Consider the following 16,643-nt stretch of genomic DNA (forward strand, 5'->3'; position numbering starts at 1 on the left):
GACTTGCTTTTACTGCCTCGCTTGGTTTGTAAATTTTGACACTGTAAGTCAGGTTTATTGTTGTATTGATTCTTTCAACCATGCAAACTGTACTTTACTTGCCATTAAAAAATACTGTCATCAGAAAAACTTGTAGCGTTCTGATCTAATGTGATGTGAAGTTCGGCCGTGATACATTTCCACATGATGTCTCTGCCACTGCCAATTTGTGCCAATTTTGGTTATGCACATGTCATGAACATCCTTGCAGTGTTGCAATTTACTTAATTCATGATAGTTGGTTTTATGGAAGAATTGATAACTTGAAACTCAGACAAAAATGATCAAACTTACTACATTATTCCATGAGTTTTTTTCCCGGGTGGAAGATGGATTCAGCAAAAAAAAAAAAGAGCAAATGTTACTGTGCGTTAATTTTGTAGGAGATGACTACGCATCTCAATCAGATTGTTTTAAACATGAAGTACACTAAATGTGAAGTGTATGCATGTATTGGCAGCTGCTAGGACATTAATCGCATAAATTATGCATGAAAAGGCTTGAATGAACAATTTAGCCTCTTTTTTATGTGCATGGGGTTGGGGGTCGGGGGTCAGGGATGGGGAGGTGTTTGCACTCACAACTAGCAAGCTGTAAGTGCAAACAACCCCCGTGACCGAACCCCACCACCACCAGTTTTCTATGTGGAAGTCAGAGCAGAATTTATTAATGCAAACCACCAGGGGCACCAGCAACACACAGGGACCCGCAGTGCAAATGCACATATCGTTGTTTAACAATAACAGAATCACAGAATGTGGTTTTGCCTGGCAAAAAAAGAAAAAAAAAAATATGTAGGACATTAACCAAACACAATGAAGTCCAGTAATTTTAAACAGATCTGAAAAACAAATCTAACAAATCTAAATTCTAGTCTATGGCACCTTGAAAGAGCGACAAATTGCCATTCAATGTAATGATAAGGCAAGGCAAGGTTTATTTATATAGTGCATTTCAGCAACAAGGCAATTCAAGCTTTGCACAATAAAAACATGAGAAATAAAGAGGAAAAAAACAAAGATGAGCTACAGTGCAGTGGCAGAATAAAGGAAAGTTAGGTTTCAGCAAGAGTTACAGTCGTGTGACTCTTCAAAGTGTGCAAGCCCTTCAATTTTTGATTAAAGAATAACCGCAGCCAGAAGTGCTGCAGTTTACTGCTCAGCCTTGGAGGCTCGCCTAAGTTTACAGTGTAGCGCCGGGTGTTTGCTCCTCTCCAGTCTTTGTCTATGAACAGGTGGGCGCCAGAGCCTGTTGAAGATTTTAAATGTCAGAGCTGTCTCCTTCACCCCCTTACTTCTTTAATCTATGTGGTACGCACACACACTGACACGTACTCACCCGGCAAACACACACAAAATCAAAGCTACCTGAAGGCGGTAGAAAAACCGAGAGGTGTAAAAGCCTAAACAGACCCCGAACTGTATCTTTTCATCTTCAGATTCCACTATTTACCTGCCTGTTGACTGTTTGCTCCCATCTAGACCTTATCTTGGGTTGACTCACACTTTCAGCAGAGGGATTTTACACCTGCTCTCACTTTCTTGAGCTTTCATGGTACAAATACTTCTCAGTCAGAAGTTCTGTAACAAAAAAAAAAGGAATGTAAATATTTGTTTTTTTTTATAGCAAATGTGAACCTAAGATAATTTTTAAATAATAGAAGATGTATTGATGAAAGAGTTTTGTGTTTGTTTCTTCAACTGGCATCTTGTGATTTGGGAGATGATTACTGCTGATCATAACTGATCCCTTCTGAAATGATCATGGTGTATTTTTGATGTAATCTTGAAGTAATATATCTGTCCTTGTAAGCACATGTCATAAAACAGACACAACGAGGGGCTAAAGATCTTGAAAATGATCTTCAGGATCATTTTGTTGGCTCTTCCCCCGTTGGACAGGTGAAAGTGCACCAGTTACACGTGTGAACTGTTTGGTGCTGCTATTAGTCTTGTTTTTCCTCATTCGGGCAGACAGCTTCAGAGGCTTTGTGGCTGTGCTCAAGCACTTCCTTTCTTTTGTTCCACTGGCCTTGCTACTTTTTCTGCAGGTCCTCTCAGACAATAAAATCTTTACGCGAGCATCAAAAAGCATTGCATGCTGCCACCATCCGCCCATCCACACCTAAACATTCTTTGCACTCCAAGATTAGCTTCAAAACCCGCCTCACGATTTCACTGGACAAACATTGCGATACGAAACCCGGTGACGAGGGCCTTGAAAATGACTTGGAATCAATTGTCGGGTTTCATTTGAGGTTATTCGACATGCGGCGTGTCCTCCTCGTTTTGATTCACAGAGCAAGGAGCGGTTCCACAGCCCTTCCAGCTCGGCCGGGTGTGAATCCTCAGCAGGGTTGTGCAATCGCCGGGTGACAAGTCCTATTCCTGTTTTTCCTGCCAGGTGGATGTTTGGACAGGCCCTTAAACCTTCACACACACACCAGCGAAGATTTGTATGCAAGCACACACACACACATTAGTGACAACAACCCACATGCCTGCCTAGTTTCTGCTACACACCCATATTCTAGGAGTTGGTAAGACTAGCTGGAGCAGTGCAGAAATCTACTATCAAATGCAGTCGCTGTGTGAAGTGTTTGTGCTGCTTGCATTTGCTGCAACGTGAGATGGTGAGAAGAGATGTACTCAAAGCAGTGACAGATTGGTGTAATGTCATTCTTCAACCAATGCATCTGTCATCTATCCCTGTTTTAGGGCTGCAAATCCTTATTATTTATTTGCATTTATCCTTAGCAGGGCTGCTTTTTTAGTTTGCTGAAGCCAATTTCTTTTTTTCTTTTTTTCAAACTGTGCACGATCTGGTTTGTGGTCACAAAAGCGAGGTCTCAATATTTATGTGGGGAGGAAGGGAACTTCCACTTCCTTGCTTCCTTGCTTACGTTGTGCAGGCATGTCTTGTGTGTATAGCGGTGAGCGAGCGTGCACAAAGACAACCGATGAGGTGCATTTCAGACAAAAACAATATTCTGCAGCTACGTCTGACTGTGGAAAAGTCAGAAGAAGTCAGAAAAGGAGACCACGGGCAGGAAGGGAGAATCTGTAACGTGATCATTGCAACACATCAGTGCATGCACCGGGGTCTCCGTCTGGAAGTCAGACTGAGGTAGCAGGAGAGGGATAGATAGGGACAATAATACAGAGTCTGAAAAGCAAAAAAAAAGAGTGAGTAAGAGGGATGAATGCACGATAGAGAATGTGACAGAAAGAGAGAAAGCACTAGTATGTAGAACAGTGAACACCTGCGGGTCGGCTCGAGCTGTGAAAATGTACCGGGAAGCGAAATACAGCTCGAGTCTGACAGCCACATGTTCACAGGAGGAAACTGGGATGTGGGGATACAGACACTGGTGGTTTGACATAAATGGATACACAGCTGCTGTGAGATGAACTGAAAACAGGAAGTAAATGTGAAGACAAAACCTCCTTTTTCTCCACTCAAAACAAATAAGACAAGGAAGTTTCTGCCAGTCAGGGCAACAGTCATTGCAACCTAAATGCCAGCCATAGCAAAAACCGCTGAAATGTCTTAGGAATAAGTGACCTTGGACATTTTATTCTTTTGAAATCTTCCATTATTTACAGTTTGATTTTGATAAAAACGGCTCCTCCACCACACAGTGCAGCAGTTTCGGGGGTGGGACCTAAACAGGGGTCGACAGGAGTTATGCTCCAAAATGATCACGAGTAATTTGACAAGAAAGCGCACATACTGTTCATCAAAGTGCAGAAATAAAATGTCAGTCCTTCATCTTCTTCCATTTACATCACAACCACTCAGACGCAGCATGTCAGCTGCTCCCTGTATGCTCCTTTAAGTTGTCTGTACAGTGCACAACAATTCTAATGAAAGCCTTTCAGAGGAGCAGTAATACTCATAATGAAATCAGATTTTTGAATTCTGGCACTTCTCTGTTCTGCTTTGTAGATAACGTGTAAGATATCAACCCAGTGGATCACACACAGTTGTTTCTGTACAACGCTGCTGACGAGTTGTCAGAAAGTTGGAGAGGTTTGGCTTTAGTCTTCTTCTCAGAAGAGAAGCGGGACAAAGGTAGTTACTCAGACTGAGATGCTGTCATCTCATACTTTCTTTAATTATGATGTATAGGGTTTCATAAAGCCTAAAAAAGAAAAAATAATCCATGGTAAACTAAAGAAAAAAACTGTAGTGGTATAAAGATTATTTTAAATAATCGTGGCATAAATTCATCAAAGTAAAACCAGAACCTCTCAAATTAACTAATTTCTTTAATTGTTTACTGATTTTATACACTATAAAGGAGAAATAGCCAAATCTCTTCCAAAGATGTCTATAATCTTCTTTAACACAACAAAACCACTATTCTGAGGGAGAAAAAGAAACATTATCAGCCTAAATTGCCCCTATCTTGGCTTGGATAAACAAGGATAATGAAGCTGACTAGACAAAATGTAAATTTCCCCACATTTTTTTGTCTTTATTTGGATTTTCCGCATCATCCACACCGTTTTCTGGTTTGAAACGTGAGCACTGCAGGTCTTGCTGTTGCTTAATTGTTCTACACTTAGTGGAAAACAGCCTGCAGCTGGTTGCGACTCACTTTTTCCACACATTGGCTTTGTTCTGCAGCTCATGGAAACGGGAGAGAGACGGTCTACGACCTAAACATTTGCTGCCGGTGCTTCTGGCACGCTTCTCACCTGGGTTTTGTTCTTTTTCTTTCCTTTTTTTCTTTAAATGTCAGCGTTTTTGTTGTGGTTGCAGACTCTTCGGTCAAGAGGAGAGCCGAGGAGACGGAGAGGGTGACACATTTTGAAGCAGTGTTAATCCATCTAGGAATGAAAAAAGTATTTGACTTCTCAATGTTTGTTGGTTTATTTCAACTTTTCCATATAGTTTTATCAGTTTGTCACGATTGAGAACTTTATGTTTGTACTCTAAGATTTCGAGGTCTTGGGTTGGAAAGAAATAAAGAGAAAGAAAACACTGACGCACAAGTATCTTGTCTGAACAAACTATTTTTGAAAATGATTCACAATTTTACCTCTTTTACCTTTAGAACATTTATTCAAAGAAAATTTGATGAAAAGTTGAATGAAATTTCATGTCAGTGGCCCCACCAAGGAGGGTTGTCCTAGAAATAAGAAACATTAGCAGACTTTTACTAAATTAAACACAGATAAAACCATACCTTGTTTATGATAACTAATTAATGAAGCTTTAAAAAAAAAAAAAAACGTTGTAGAGAGTGTAGTGATCCAAGCCTTGTTTACGACACCTCAACTCACAGACGCATTCTTCCCAAATCCAGGGAGAGTGAAATTCACATGACCTTTTTTCAACAGGTCACACCTGGGGAGGAATGTCCGTCTGACGCCCTATAAAGATACACATCTTATCCATAAACAAACCAAAGAAAAATTTGGGAGAGTCCCTAAGAGCAGGACGAGTAGAAACCACATCAAACTCTCCCTGAATAAGTTACACCTTAGGAGTAACCGCCTGTCCAAAGCATCAGACGAGACTTCGGGGGGGCCCAGTAGGGCCTGGCACAACAAGGAACAACGGCTCTATAGTCATAAAAATCATCACTTTGAGAAAAACCAGAACCATTCACATCCTCTCCGGCCTTTCACAGCTCAGAGAGAAAACTTGAAGAATGGAATGTGTGAATTAACTTAATAAACCTTCCATGTAATTTCCCATTCTTTAAAATTAAGTGTATGTCTCCAGTTCACCACCATGGGTGAACTAATCTGTTTTGTTCATACTATGACCTTTTAAAGTATATCAGGTCCTTTATTAAGTGTAATCAGATGCCTGATGTGTATAGTTATTTTCCTTTCTTTTGTTTTATTTTATCTCAACAAGATAAGGTAAGGAGGAAACTTTTGATGAGAGGCGTTAACTTCAGTACCTTAGCTGCTCATGATTGGGTGAAGACAATACTTGACTCCTCATGTACTCTGACTGCCCCCGGGAACAAAACTAGGATGCTCAAACAATTTGTTTGTTCTGAGAGTTGAGATTGTTAATTTCCTTTGGCTCCTTTAGCCGTCTTTTCTTTTCCTTAGTAATTTTCCTCGGAATCTTTGAGTCTTTGAGTTTGACTAGCTTTATCCTTTCCTGAAGATTGAAATCCTCCTTTATTTTTGTCATTCATTTTTGATTAACTTTTGTATTATTAAGAAAACTGCGTAATATTCTTTACAGAGAAGCTTAAGTTTTCTTATACTTTTAAGTGAAGTCTGAGTTTAACCATTTTTGGCCTTCCTTTTGGTTTGCGCTGTGGTCATACCGCAAAAATGACAATTCTGGGTCTATTCTCGTTTTGCCAACGAGAATCTCCCTGCACCGTCGCCCATCAACCACGCCAGGCTAGATGATAGCCAAACCAGCCGAGATGAACCAGAGCGCAGTAGACCTGCTGCAGATCGACTGCCACATCCCGGAAGAGCATCCTTCGGGGCCCGGACTTGAATTTTTCTTTAAAGTTAAACATCACATTTTTGATTAATTACCATCTTTAGTTACTCATTTTATATACTAATTTTAGATAAGATTTTTGGTCAGGAGACTCCTTGTTAACCAGATTAGTCTAAAGGTCTTATAAGTCATTATTTATTTTCAGTAGTGTTCTCCACTCCCACCTATATGCATATATATATATATATATATATATATATATATATATATATATATATATATATATATATATATATATATATATATATATATATATATATATATATATATATATATATATATATATATATATATTACCACATTTGTCTGTCTATTTGATTCAATGTACTCAGACCAATCCAGATTAGAACCTACTTTCAGATAAGAGATTGATAAAAACAATTTATTTTCCTTTGTAATCAAAGGTGGTGCCCCAAAGAGTTTATTAAATTAAATAGCAACGCTACAAGAGCGAGTTTTTCGTTTTCCCAGGAAGCTGCAGGTTTCAGAGGTCATTGTAAAAGAAAGGCCTGTCAGGCCTGTTAAACGCTGAAAGCAGCTCTGCAGAGCCTGCACAGCCCACTGACTTGATTTATATGATAAAACATGTCATAAATAAATGTATGTATTGTGTAAGATCTGTAATAAATAAATACATTCATTCCTTTAAGTAAAAAGCAGCACCCTAGTCAAAGTTTAATGGAAAGACTGAACTCATGTATTACCATCAAGCTAGTCAGACTGGTTTAGAAATCATTACAATGTTTTTGGGTCGCACAATCACATAATTTCACACCGGGCAGTGACGTCCAAGATGCATCCTCCAACAATTTCTTCTTTTTTAACATAAATATGTGACTGTCAGGTGCTGAATGACTGAGTGAAGTCTGCCTTTCTTATCACCCATACTTGCTGAGGTCTGTTTTCTCAGAATGTGCTCTTATGAGCACATTTGTTTGTTTTTTTTCTGTCTGCGTCCACCTGGCTAGAACAAATACACACACACACACACACACAAACACACACACACACACACACACACACACACACACACACACACACACACACACACACACACACACACACACACACACACACACACACACACACGAATCCACACGAGCCCCATCCGAGGAAAGTTTATCTCTCTTTATAGCATTCTGGCACTTTCTCTTACTGCCATCTAGTGGTCAATTATGACAAACAAATACGTAAAGCCATCAAATGGAACCTTTTTTTATTGTATTTGTTTTTAATTATGATTAAATATACATAATTTTTTTCTGTGGTTTCAGAGTAAACAACTCATGCTAACTAGAAGTTACATATCACAACTTTTGGTTTGAGTCTTCTTGTCAGGGATCTTTTTTGAGTGCTCATATTTAAACTGTCTTCTTCACGAAATGACTTTTTGAGCAGAGGTTAAGGGAGTACTGTAGGTGAGTCTCTTGAATTTTATGCCGCTGAGTTAAAAATCGGATAAGCATATAAGTGTGTACTTTATCTGTAAATATAAGAGCCACCATCAAGACCATGGTTTTGGTGGAATTAATAAAGTTTGCTCATTTTTCAGAAGACTATAAAATCTTTTGAAGCTTTTACGTTGTTTCTCAGTGTTATTCAAAAGTGTTGGGGTTCTGCAGTTCATCTTGAAAGAAAGAAAGAAAGAAAGAAAGAAAGAAAGAAAGAAAGAAAGAAAGAAAGAAAGAAAGAAAGAAAGAAAGAAAGAAAGAAAGAAAGAAAGAAAGAAAGAAAGAAAGAAAGAAAGAAAGAAAGAAAGAAAGAAAGAAAGAAAGAAAGAAAGAAAGAAAGAACAGCTTACACACATTAGGATTCAAAACTGATCACATTATGAACATAGTGCTCAACACATCACAAATGATTAGAAACCAAAAAATGATACTGAACAAGTATTAACATTTTAAAACTATGACCACTTAGTTGGCTACAATATAATATTTTTGTAATTCATTGCCCCCCACGGAGCTGCCATTTTGATCGTTATCTCATCAATCCTGGACTTTTCCCTCCCAAAACAGTAGATGGCAGCATTGTCATGATAAACCTCTCTGCTGCTGCTGCTGCTGCTGATGATGGTGGTGATGATGATGATGATTTTACCATCCACATCAGCCTAATCGTGCAGCAGCAACGCTCAGTTAAGGTGGGATTAATAACTCCAGTAACGTCCTCTCCTTGCCTCATCCTTAGGTTTGACTTGACATGGTTGGCCTCGTTTGAACTTTTGACCGGCCTGTAATTTGCAGTGTAAGCGATCCAATTTACAACACCTTCACAAGGGCACATGCCGGCGATTATTCATCACTGCAGCGCTGGGGCCTCACATGGTACGATGGGTGCGTGTGTGGGGGGCTGTAGACAGAGTTATGAAGCAGACTTAAGATGCAAACTTAGGAGCATATGTGCACATACTACCTTTTTTTTTTTTTTTTTTTTTTTAAAGGGGGGGGGGGGGGGGGTTGGGACAGAGGACACAACATAGCACATTATGACTGATAATAGACTCGACAAACATCAGGCAGTCGCCCTGTAGTGTGGTAGCCTACTAAAGTAAAAAAAAAAAAAAAAGAAAGGTGGGGAGAAAGAAAAAGCATTATGCATCACCCTCACACTCATCTGGTGGTTTTTGGGGATTTGAGTAATTCCATCAGCACCCAGAGCAGAATTAGCCCGCCTCACTCAGTGGACAGAGACCATTCGTCAGCAAACTCCGCAGTGAGATGCAACTCGATGGCAGTCAACATTCCCCCTAATGGGAAACAATTACACACTCAGTGGCTCCTTCAGGGACTTCTGATGAGACTCATTCACTGAGGAAATGGCCACGTAATCGTGTGTGTGTAATGCGCTAACGCTGCTTATTGCTCACTGAGTCAGAGTCACACACGCAGTCGGGGTTTCACTTCACTCTGCGGCCACTATCTGAGTCTGTTGACGGGAAAAACGTGGAATGAAAGTTGAATGTACAACATGAGCGCTCAGAACAATATTTCTATTCTTGTGATTTTCTTTTTCTTTTTTTTTGGTTTACGTATGCACACAAATCTACCACAATGCCAAGTGATCTGTAACGCATCCTCTTTTTATGATTTATCCCCACTTGGACTAAACAGAAATTTCTCTTCCATGCATCAAGTACTCCTGATGTCATATTTTTGGCTTCATGTCTTTTTTACTCTGACCGACTCGAGAGCCTCTCTCACCACTCTTAAAACTTGGACTGATACTGTAGAAGCAATCTTTTTTCTGTCCTAAGTTTGACTGAATCCTAAAGAGTTCACTTGGCAGTTTCACCGAATGAAGTTGTTGAGCTGAGTTTATGCCCCCACCTAAATGATGTCAGGTCTCAGATTTTCTAAACACATACTTAAACATGATACTGGATATATTTGCTTTTCATGCCTGGGTTGGAAAACTGTTGCAGAACAAATGTTGGCTTGTAAAAGTAATGATCCAAAATACTTTTACACAAACTTCTGCACCATCTAAAACTGAAAAGCAAGCAAAACGTCCGTAAACAGGACGAGGAATGCTAATGCGATCAGTGTCACTGTCTTGGTGTCACGCCTGAAAAAACCTGTGCACTGAGTGTAGTGCTCTGTAATTCTCAGGGAAATTAATCACATTAAATCTTTTGAGTTATCTGTCATCAGCATAAAATATGATCTCAGAAATAAAATAAAAAACACTGCTGATGTACAGTGTTTGCTGGCTGCACCGTGTCTAATAGCGTGAAGTTTGAATTCTACAGGGATAACTTACCGCTCCCTCTTCATTCCGCAGTAAAGACAACTCAGAACAGTTTGTTGTGGAAATAGTTACACTTAATCCCCGTTACATAACATTTCCTGATAAATTACTAATTATACATTAATTATGTCAAAAGTTCCTTTTTTAGCAGATGCAAATACAAGTCAACTGTTGTTTATTATTTTAATGGCACACGCTAATGTCGATTAAACGTGCTTAGTACCATTTTGGTTGATTAACACTAATTATTCACTGTTTTGGGCAAGATTTCTGTTTTATTTTTTTTATTAATTCCAAAAGCAGACTACAGTAATTTTTAAGGCATCACATCTGCTGTGTCGAGCAAGAGTGTTTGTAATCTACTTGTTAATTGAAAGAAAATCCAGAAGTGATTTAGTACCAAACCCCAATTAAACTGAAAAGCTTTTAATAAACAGTGTAAAGTAAAAACATTTTTGGGGGGTGTTTTGTTTTAATAGTCTGTGTTATCAACTACATAACCATCCATCCATCCATCCATCCATCCATCCATCCATCCATCCACACAGGATATCAACAACAATAAACATTTTGGTGGAGTGTGACATGTAAGCATGCTTTTACATGCTTTTATTTCTAAAGTCTTGAATTGAACACTTTTTTTATCTTCTTAAGAGAAAATACTCAGATGAAAACAGTTTTTGTTTAAAAATGGTCTAAATTTCCTTAGAAAAACCAAAGAAGAAGCGACTGTTGAAATGAATAATTATGAAGAGTATGAACCCATGGGGCCGGCTCCTGATTGAATTTTTATCAGTCAACATGTCAAACGACGTGTCATCGCTGTTTATCTTGGAAAACCTGCAGCCTGAGATTTCAACTGACATAATCAATGACAATCTATGCCTGAAAGTTCTCATTATTGCTATTTGCTCTTGTTTTTCCTGAATAAGTATCTGTCTCGCACCCCCATCTGATCCAAAATGATTAGCAATTCTGTAAATACACCCTCAAACAGAGGAGTAGCTGCATTGTGAATTAAATAAAAGATGGAGCTGGGTTGTTAAAGTCATGTTTTTATTGAACTGTGTTCACAGCGATTAATGCATGCAGCCACATTGGTATTGATTTGGTATTCCAACACTGAATGAAAGGTCTGAAATACTCCGAGGTGTTGTCGCGTAGTTCTTTCGTTCCTCGTAAAAAAAGATCAGCGCTATCAATTTAACAAACCTTTCTTCAAAAGTAACAGGTTTTTGCAGCTCAAGCAACCGAGAAATCCAAATCTGTTTTCATTGTTTAGTGTTTTTTCTTTATTCCAAGAATTTCCCTTGTGTTGTCTGAGAAAAACAGGCACACTCAACAACATGAAAGAGGACCTGCAGCGTTATCTGTCATCAGAGAGTTCTTATATGAAATAACAGTCACTTTGGTCTAGTTCAGAAAGGCTTTCACCTGTCTACTGCTGAGACTTCTTTTTATTTACTGGATGTGGCAATTGTAACATAGGCTCACACGCACATATATGTAATTGTAATTTTCTCCAGGGCCATATATTGTGCCTCCAAAAACCAGTCATTTTTTTCTTTCCATTAAATATGCATTGTATATATTGCATAAATGTGTGCTGTGACTGTAAGACATGCCTAATTAAGATATAGTGTTTGAGGGGCTAATGAGGCTTTCAAACATGGTTCAGTTGTTGTTTTCTTTCTTTTCTTTTTTCTTTTTGTTGTTATTCAGTCCTTAGCCTTTATTTTAAAAGAATCTTATATAACAATCAGAAACAGCTAATGAAAAAGCCATCACCTGCTAGCATCGGAATAGGAAATGCTTTTCTGGCCTAAACTTCTTTCATCGCTGCAACATGTGGCTCGGACAGTTTATCATACTGAAGGTTTATCTAAGTGTGGGGGAGAAGCGCTATGCTGCAGGGAGAGATTGCCTTTACTTGCACGGCACCACCAGAGCAAAACAATGTGCCGCATGATAAAAAATTGCTTCATAACTCTCACATTGTGTGTCTGGCATCATTATGAGGCACAATAGCCTCTGGAGGGCCTGGCTTTTATTGGTGTGCCTCTTGCAGCAGCAAAGTCTCATCCATTAAACAAATCAGGGGGTTATGTATTAGATTAGCTGTACAGCAGGCGCTAGGGAACAGCAAGAGGAACACATGAAACCACGTCTTATTCGCTCTCATAATCCCTGGAATAAATTACCTAATTGACAGCATTAGGCTGATACTGTCAAAAGGGTGCTTCTTAAAGAGTAATGCATAATGAAAATACACAACGTTGCTAAATTGCATTTTTGGTATTAAAAATGATAAACGGCAGCCATTTGGGGCATATTTAGAGTGAAGCCTCTTCTCATTGCAAGCTGCCAGATCTCATTTCTCCATATTTCTTAATAAATTTCTGGTGTCAGTGATATTAAAAGCTCATTTCTGCTGAGGAATATTTAATAAAGCGTCTGTGTGATAGGAAGCCAATGTCAAACAGAGAGTCAGGAAACTAGTTGGTGGCAGCTTGAATTGCCCGCCCTCCCCCCCACTGCGGCACTCTCTGGCCCCATGACCTGCATGACGAGAACGGGACTGCCCCCCACTGGTGAAGGGTCAACATTGCAGCAGAGGTTCAAGAGGTACCCCTCACACTTCAGTGCACTATTCATACGGTACCCAACAACGGGGCCTTTTGACTTTGCTCAAAGTGAAAAGTGAATTTGACTACGCATCCTGTTTTGCAAAAGTGCTGGGTACACTTGGTTCAGGGAAGTTCAGCTCAGAGCTCCAGTATCAGAAACGGAGCGGGTGAGCGATATACCTCGCTATTAGAGCAAAGCAAAGTACCAGATGATCTCAGGGGAGGAGTGACCTGCCAACAGCAAAGAGAGGGATGTTTATGGGATTGAGTGGATTACTGCCCAGGCATATACTTTGATGCCATGGAAAATTAAAGGGGAGTTAACCTGCCTCCTCCAGGGATAATAAAGCTTACCAGCAGTCAATTTTAGATTATACAGATTTTTTTCTTTTCTTCTTTAATGAATATCAATTAAATTGTCTCATATGTCTCTGCGTGGCCTTGTGATGGACTGATGACATGCCCAGAGTGTATAACACCTCTTGCCCAGTGAGAACTGGAACAGGCTCCAACCCACCCACAACTCTGAAGACAATCCAACCAGTGTGGAACATGGATGGATGGATGGAATGATGGATGGTTGCCAGAAGAATAGAGCTTCTTAAGGGGTTTGTAAACAGATTAAAGCACTAGTTCCTTAAGCAAATGTGTTTTCCCAGCAGAAGGCAGGAGTCCAGCGCTTTTGGTTGGCATAACCAAGCAGAAATTCTTATGAGCTAGATTTTTACCACCTAAAAAAACATATATTTTCTGTTATGAGCTGTTTCAGATGGTCAAAAGTGGCTCCTCTGGGCCCCTTTTCTAACGAGTTGTTGACGTGGCTGCCCAGAATTCCTCCTTAGTCCTTCAAACTGAAAGTGTTGCAACCACTAATATTGCAGGTAAGACACTAATTTCTCATTAATAGCTCACACCAGCGCACTTCAAATAAAAATAATACAAAATTAAAAATTAAAACCTAGAGGAGAAAGAAAATCTGTCTCTAAACACCAAAGATTGAAGGCTTGTCTGAATTCAACTTCAAGGGTAGATATTATGAAAAGACATGTGTTTATAAGCATACAGTATTAAAGTCACTTTGTATTTACAAAGTGAGGTGCTTACTGGATATATTATTCAGTAAGCACCTCAAAGGATAGTAAAACTGCACTCCCTCAAACCAGCTGCAATGAACAGAGGTGTACAGACATGGATGAAAAGGGAGCTGTTGTACTCTATGAATGTGGTGTTTTGACCAAAACATGCCATTAAGCCCTCAGGAAATTGAAAAATGGGCATAACATATCTCCTTTAACACTGGATATGCATTGCTTTAAAAGGAGTGTTAACACATGAATTAAAATAATTTAATTTCCCTGGTCTATGTATCCAGGATAATGCAATTTTTGCTGTAATTAAGTGGATGACTGGAACAGAGAATAATTTCAAAACCATTTGTAAATGTGTTGCTGTGCCTTACTGATAACAAGTCTAATACTAATAGCACTGGGTCTTTCAAGCTTTTCTCACACTTTGGTTAGACTTTAGTGTGTAATTAATTGTATGTGAAGAAAACTTAAAGGGGTGGTGGCGTGGGGGCATGGGGCAGGTCGAGGGTGTCCAGATGTGTGCACATCTTGCAACTCCAGGAGGCTTTCGACCCGCTTCCTGAAGTGTCAAAGCAGGCAGAGGCAGGTGAAAGAGACAAACTTTTGTCGCATTGTTTCCATTATTCTCTTCATTATTTTTCTTTGTCACTGCAAGGTCACAACTTTTAAAACTATTATAAATTGCTCATGGGAGCTTAGCAATACCGCTATCTAAACTTTTCTATTGCATTTTATTTGTGTCATTTACATCAAGACCTCTCAGGCAGAGGGATTGTCTTCCAGATGGAAATATATTGGCTCCAAAATGTGCAGTCTGATAACTGTAGAAATATGGAAATCATTGCTAAAGAAAATTATGATGGAAAAAAATGTGATATACTTAATTTGTTCAATAAAAAAACGGGTTAATACAGATTAATAAGGAGCAAGCAAAAATACGTTTTAAAAAACCGTATTGTTCCATATAGGCACCACTATCACTACATTGCTCAAGTTCAGTGCTGGGTGTTTCAAACTGACACCTCCAAAATTAAACCAGATGTTATCCAATGCGGATAAGATCTTCCAATTGCGCACGACGAGGCACCTATAAGCGCTGGTCATTTCCACTTCACTTATGAGAACTATGAATCCTTCTGGTAGAATGTGTCTCCGCTGGTTTCAGTGTGACAGGTGCAACAGAGCCGATGCGCGCATTCAGGAGGTTTTGGCATCCGCCTCGACCAATGGCAGGGCGCACCGAGCCGTGGCCGGCGGGGTTCGGCCTGACCGACGGGCACCTGTGCCAATCACGACGCCTCGTAGGAGGAGTTCAGGGACTCGGAGGTGTGTCTGGAGAACGCGAGTCTGCAGCTGCACATTGTGTCTAAGTCGCGGAGTAATGGCATGAGTTACACTACTTAGCCAAGCTTTTCAAGAGCGTGAGTTGGAAACTAATATATCCGAACGTTTCTACTTGCACTGCCAGACACAATTTAGACTCCCGAGGCTTCAGAGAGACGAGGCAAAAAAGGACCGTATAGGGCAAACTGTGAAGTCACTGAAAAGCAGCCAAAGTCCCCAAAACTCGCAAGGCTGAGGCGCCTTCAAACGCACACGACGCATCCTTTTGGCTGTTTCACGGAGAGTTACACCGTTGGACATGTGAATTTAAAGGAGATACCTGCCCAGCACAACGATGAAACCAACGACTGCCCTGTGCTGCTTCGGCTTTCTCCTGATAAGCCTCTTATTTGGGTTCGGCTCTTCACAGTCAGGTGAGTGAAATCCAAACACCTGTCCTCCGTTGGAGCTGGTCGGTGCGCGTAAAGCGCAAAACTGTCCCCAGACCACACTTTCCCACATCTTTTCTCTGTCTTTTCTGCGCGTGATACAGCGCTGCTGTGTCAGACACATCCATTCCGCTTATACTATTGTCATTTCCACCCTCTACCCTTGATATCGTTAACAATCTGCACAATCTTGTCCCTGTGGACTGAAGCGCAGGTTTGGTTTGGAGCAGTGAGCTCCGTCTGATCTAAACTGAACCCGCAGAGTGACTTGCTCCGTCTCCTTCTAGCACAGAGCGGCACTGTTGAATCTGGAGAGGAAGGGGAGCGCATTTGATGTCCACCACATGCATCCTGTAGGTAGAGTGGAGATCAACAAACACAGCTGTGAGTGACAGCTACTCCTTCTGTCCTCCATCTGGATGGACGGACGTCAAATGCGCAACGGTCCTCTAAAGTTGCTCGTAAACTCTGTCTCCGATAAAAAAAAAAAAGGTGCGACAATATGTTTTTGTTCTGAATCAGCGGGTTGTGTCAAACAGTTTTACGTCCCGCTTGTTCAAACTTAACTCCTGCAGACTGTGGTTATGTGCTGATGTGCGTAATTCTGTCACTCGTGCAAACGGCGATATAGGCCACGGGCATCCATCCATGCGTATTCTGTAAACAGATGCACAGCAAAGCGCACTGAAATGAGATTTCTCCAGGGTTTTTTTTCCCCCCAGCGCATCCCCTCTGGGACTGTGTGGACCTCAGCTTGAGAAGCGACGCCGAAAGTGTCGGCACTGTGTGCGTGCTCGGTGTAGTGGCGCTCTTTACGCACAGGGCGGCATAGGTGCGCTCGGTGTGTGCGCCTCATGGATGGAATAAACAACATCCCA

General features: G+C 40.4%; 1 protein-coding gene across 1 annotated transcript in view; it reads left to right on the forward strand.

The window, feature by feature from the left end:
• Nucleotides 1-15,415: 15,415 nt before the first annotated feature.
• LOC133446041 (receptor tyrosine-protein kinase erbB-4-like) overlaps nucleotides 15,416-16,643 on the forward strand; it is a 377,138-nt gene continuing 375,910 nt past the window's right edge. Inside the window, exon 1 of the mRNA XM_061723735.1 lies at nucleotides 15,416-15,750. Within this exon, the coding sequence (XP_061579719.1) occupies nucleotides 15,672-15,750 (79 nt within the window). The 5' untranslated portion in view covers nucleotides 15,416-15,671. The remainder of the gene's footprint in view (nucleotides 15,751-16,643) is intronic.

This window comes from Cololabis saira, chromosome 6 (assembly GCF_033807715.1).
Source record: "Cololabis saira isolate AMF1-May2022 chromosome 6, fColSai1.1, whole genome shotgun sequence".
Classification (NCBI taxonomy): domain Eukaryota; kingdom Metazoa; phylum Chordata; class Actinopteri; order Beloniformes; family Belonidae; genus Cololabis; species Cololabis saira.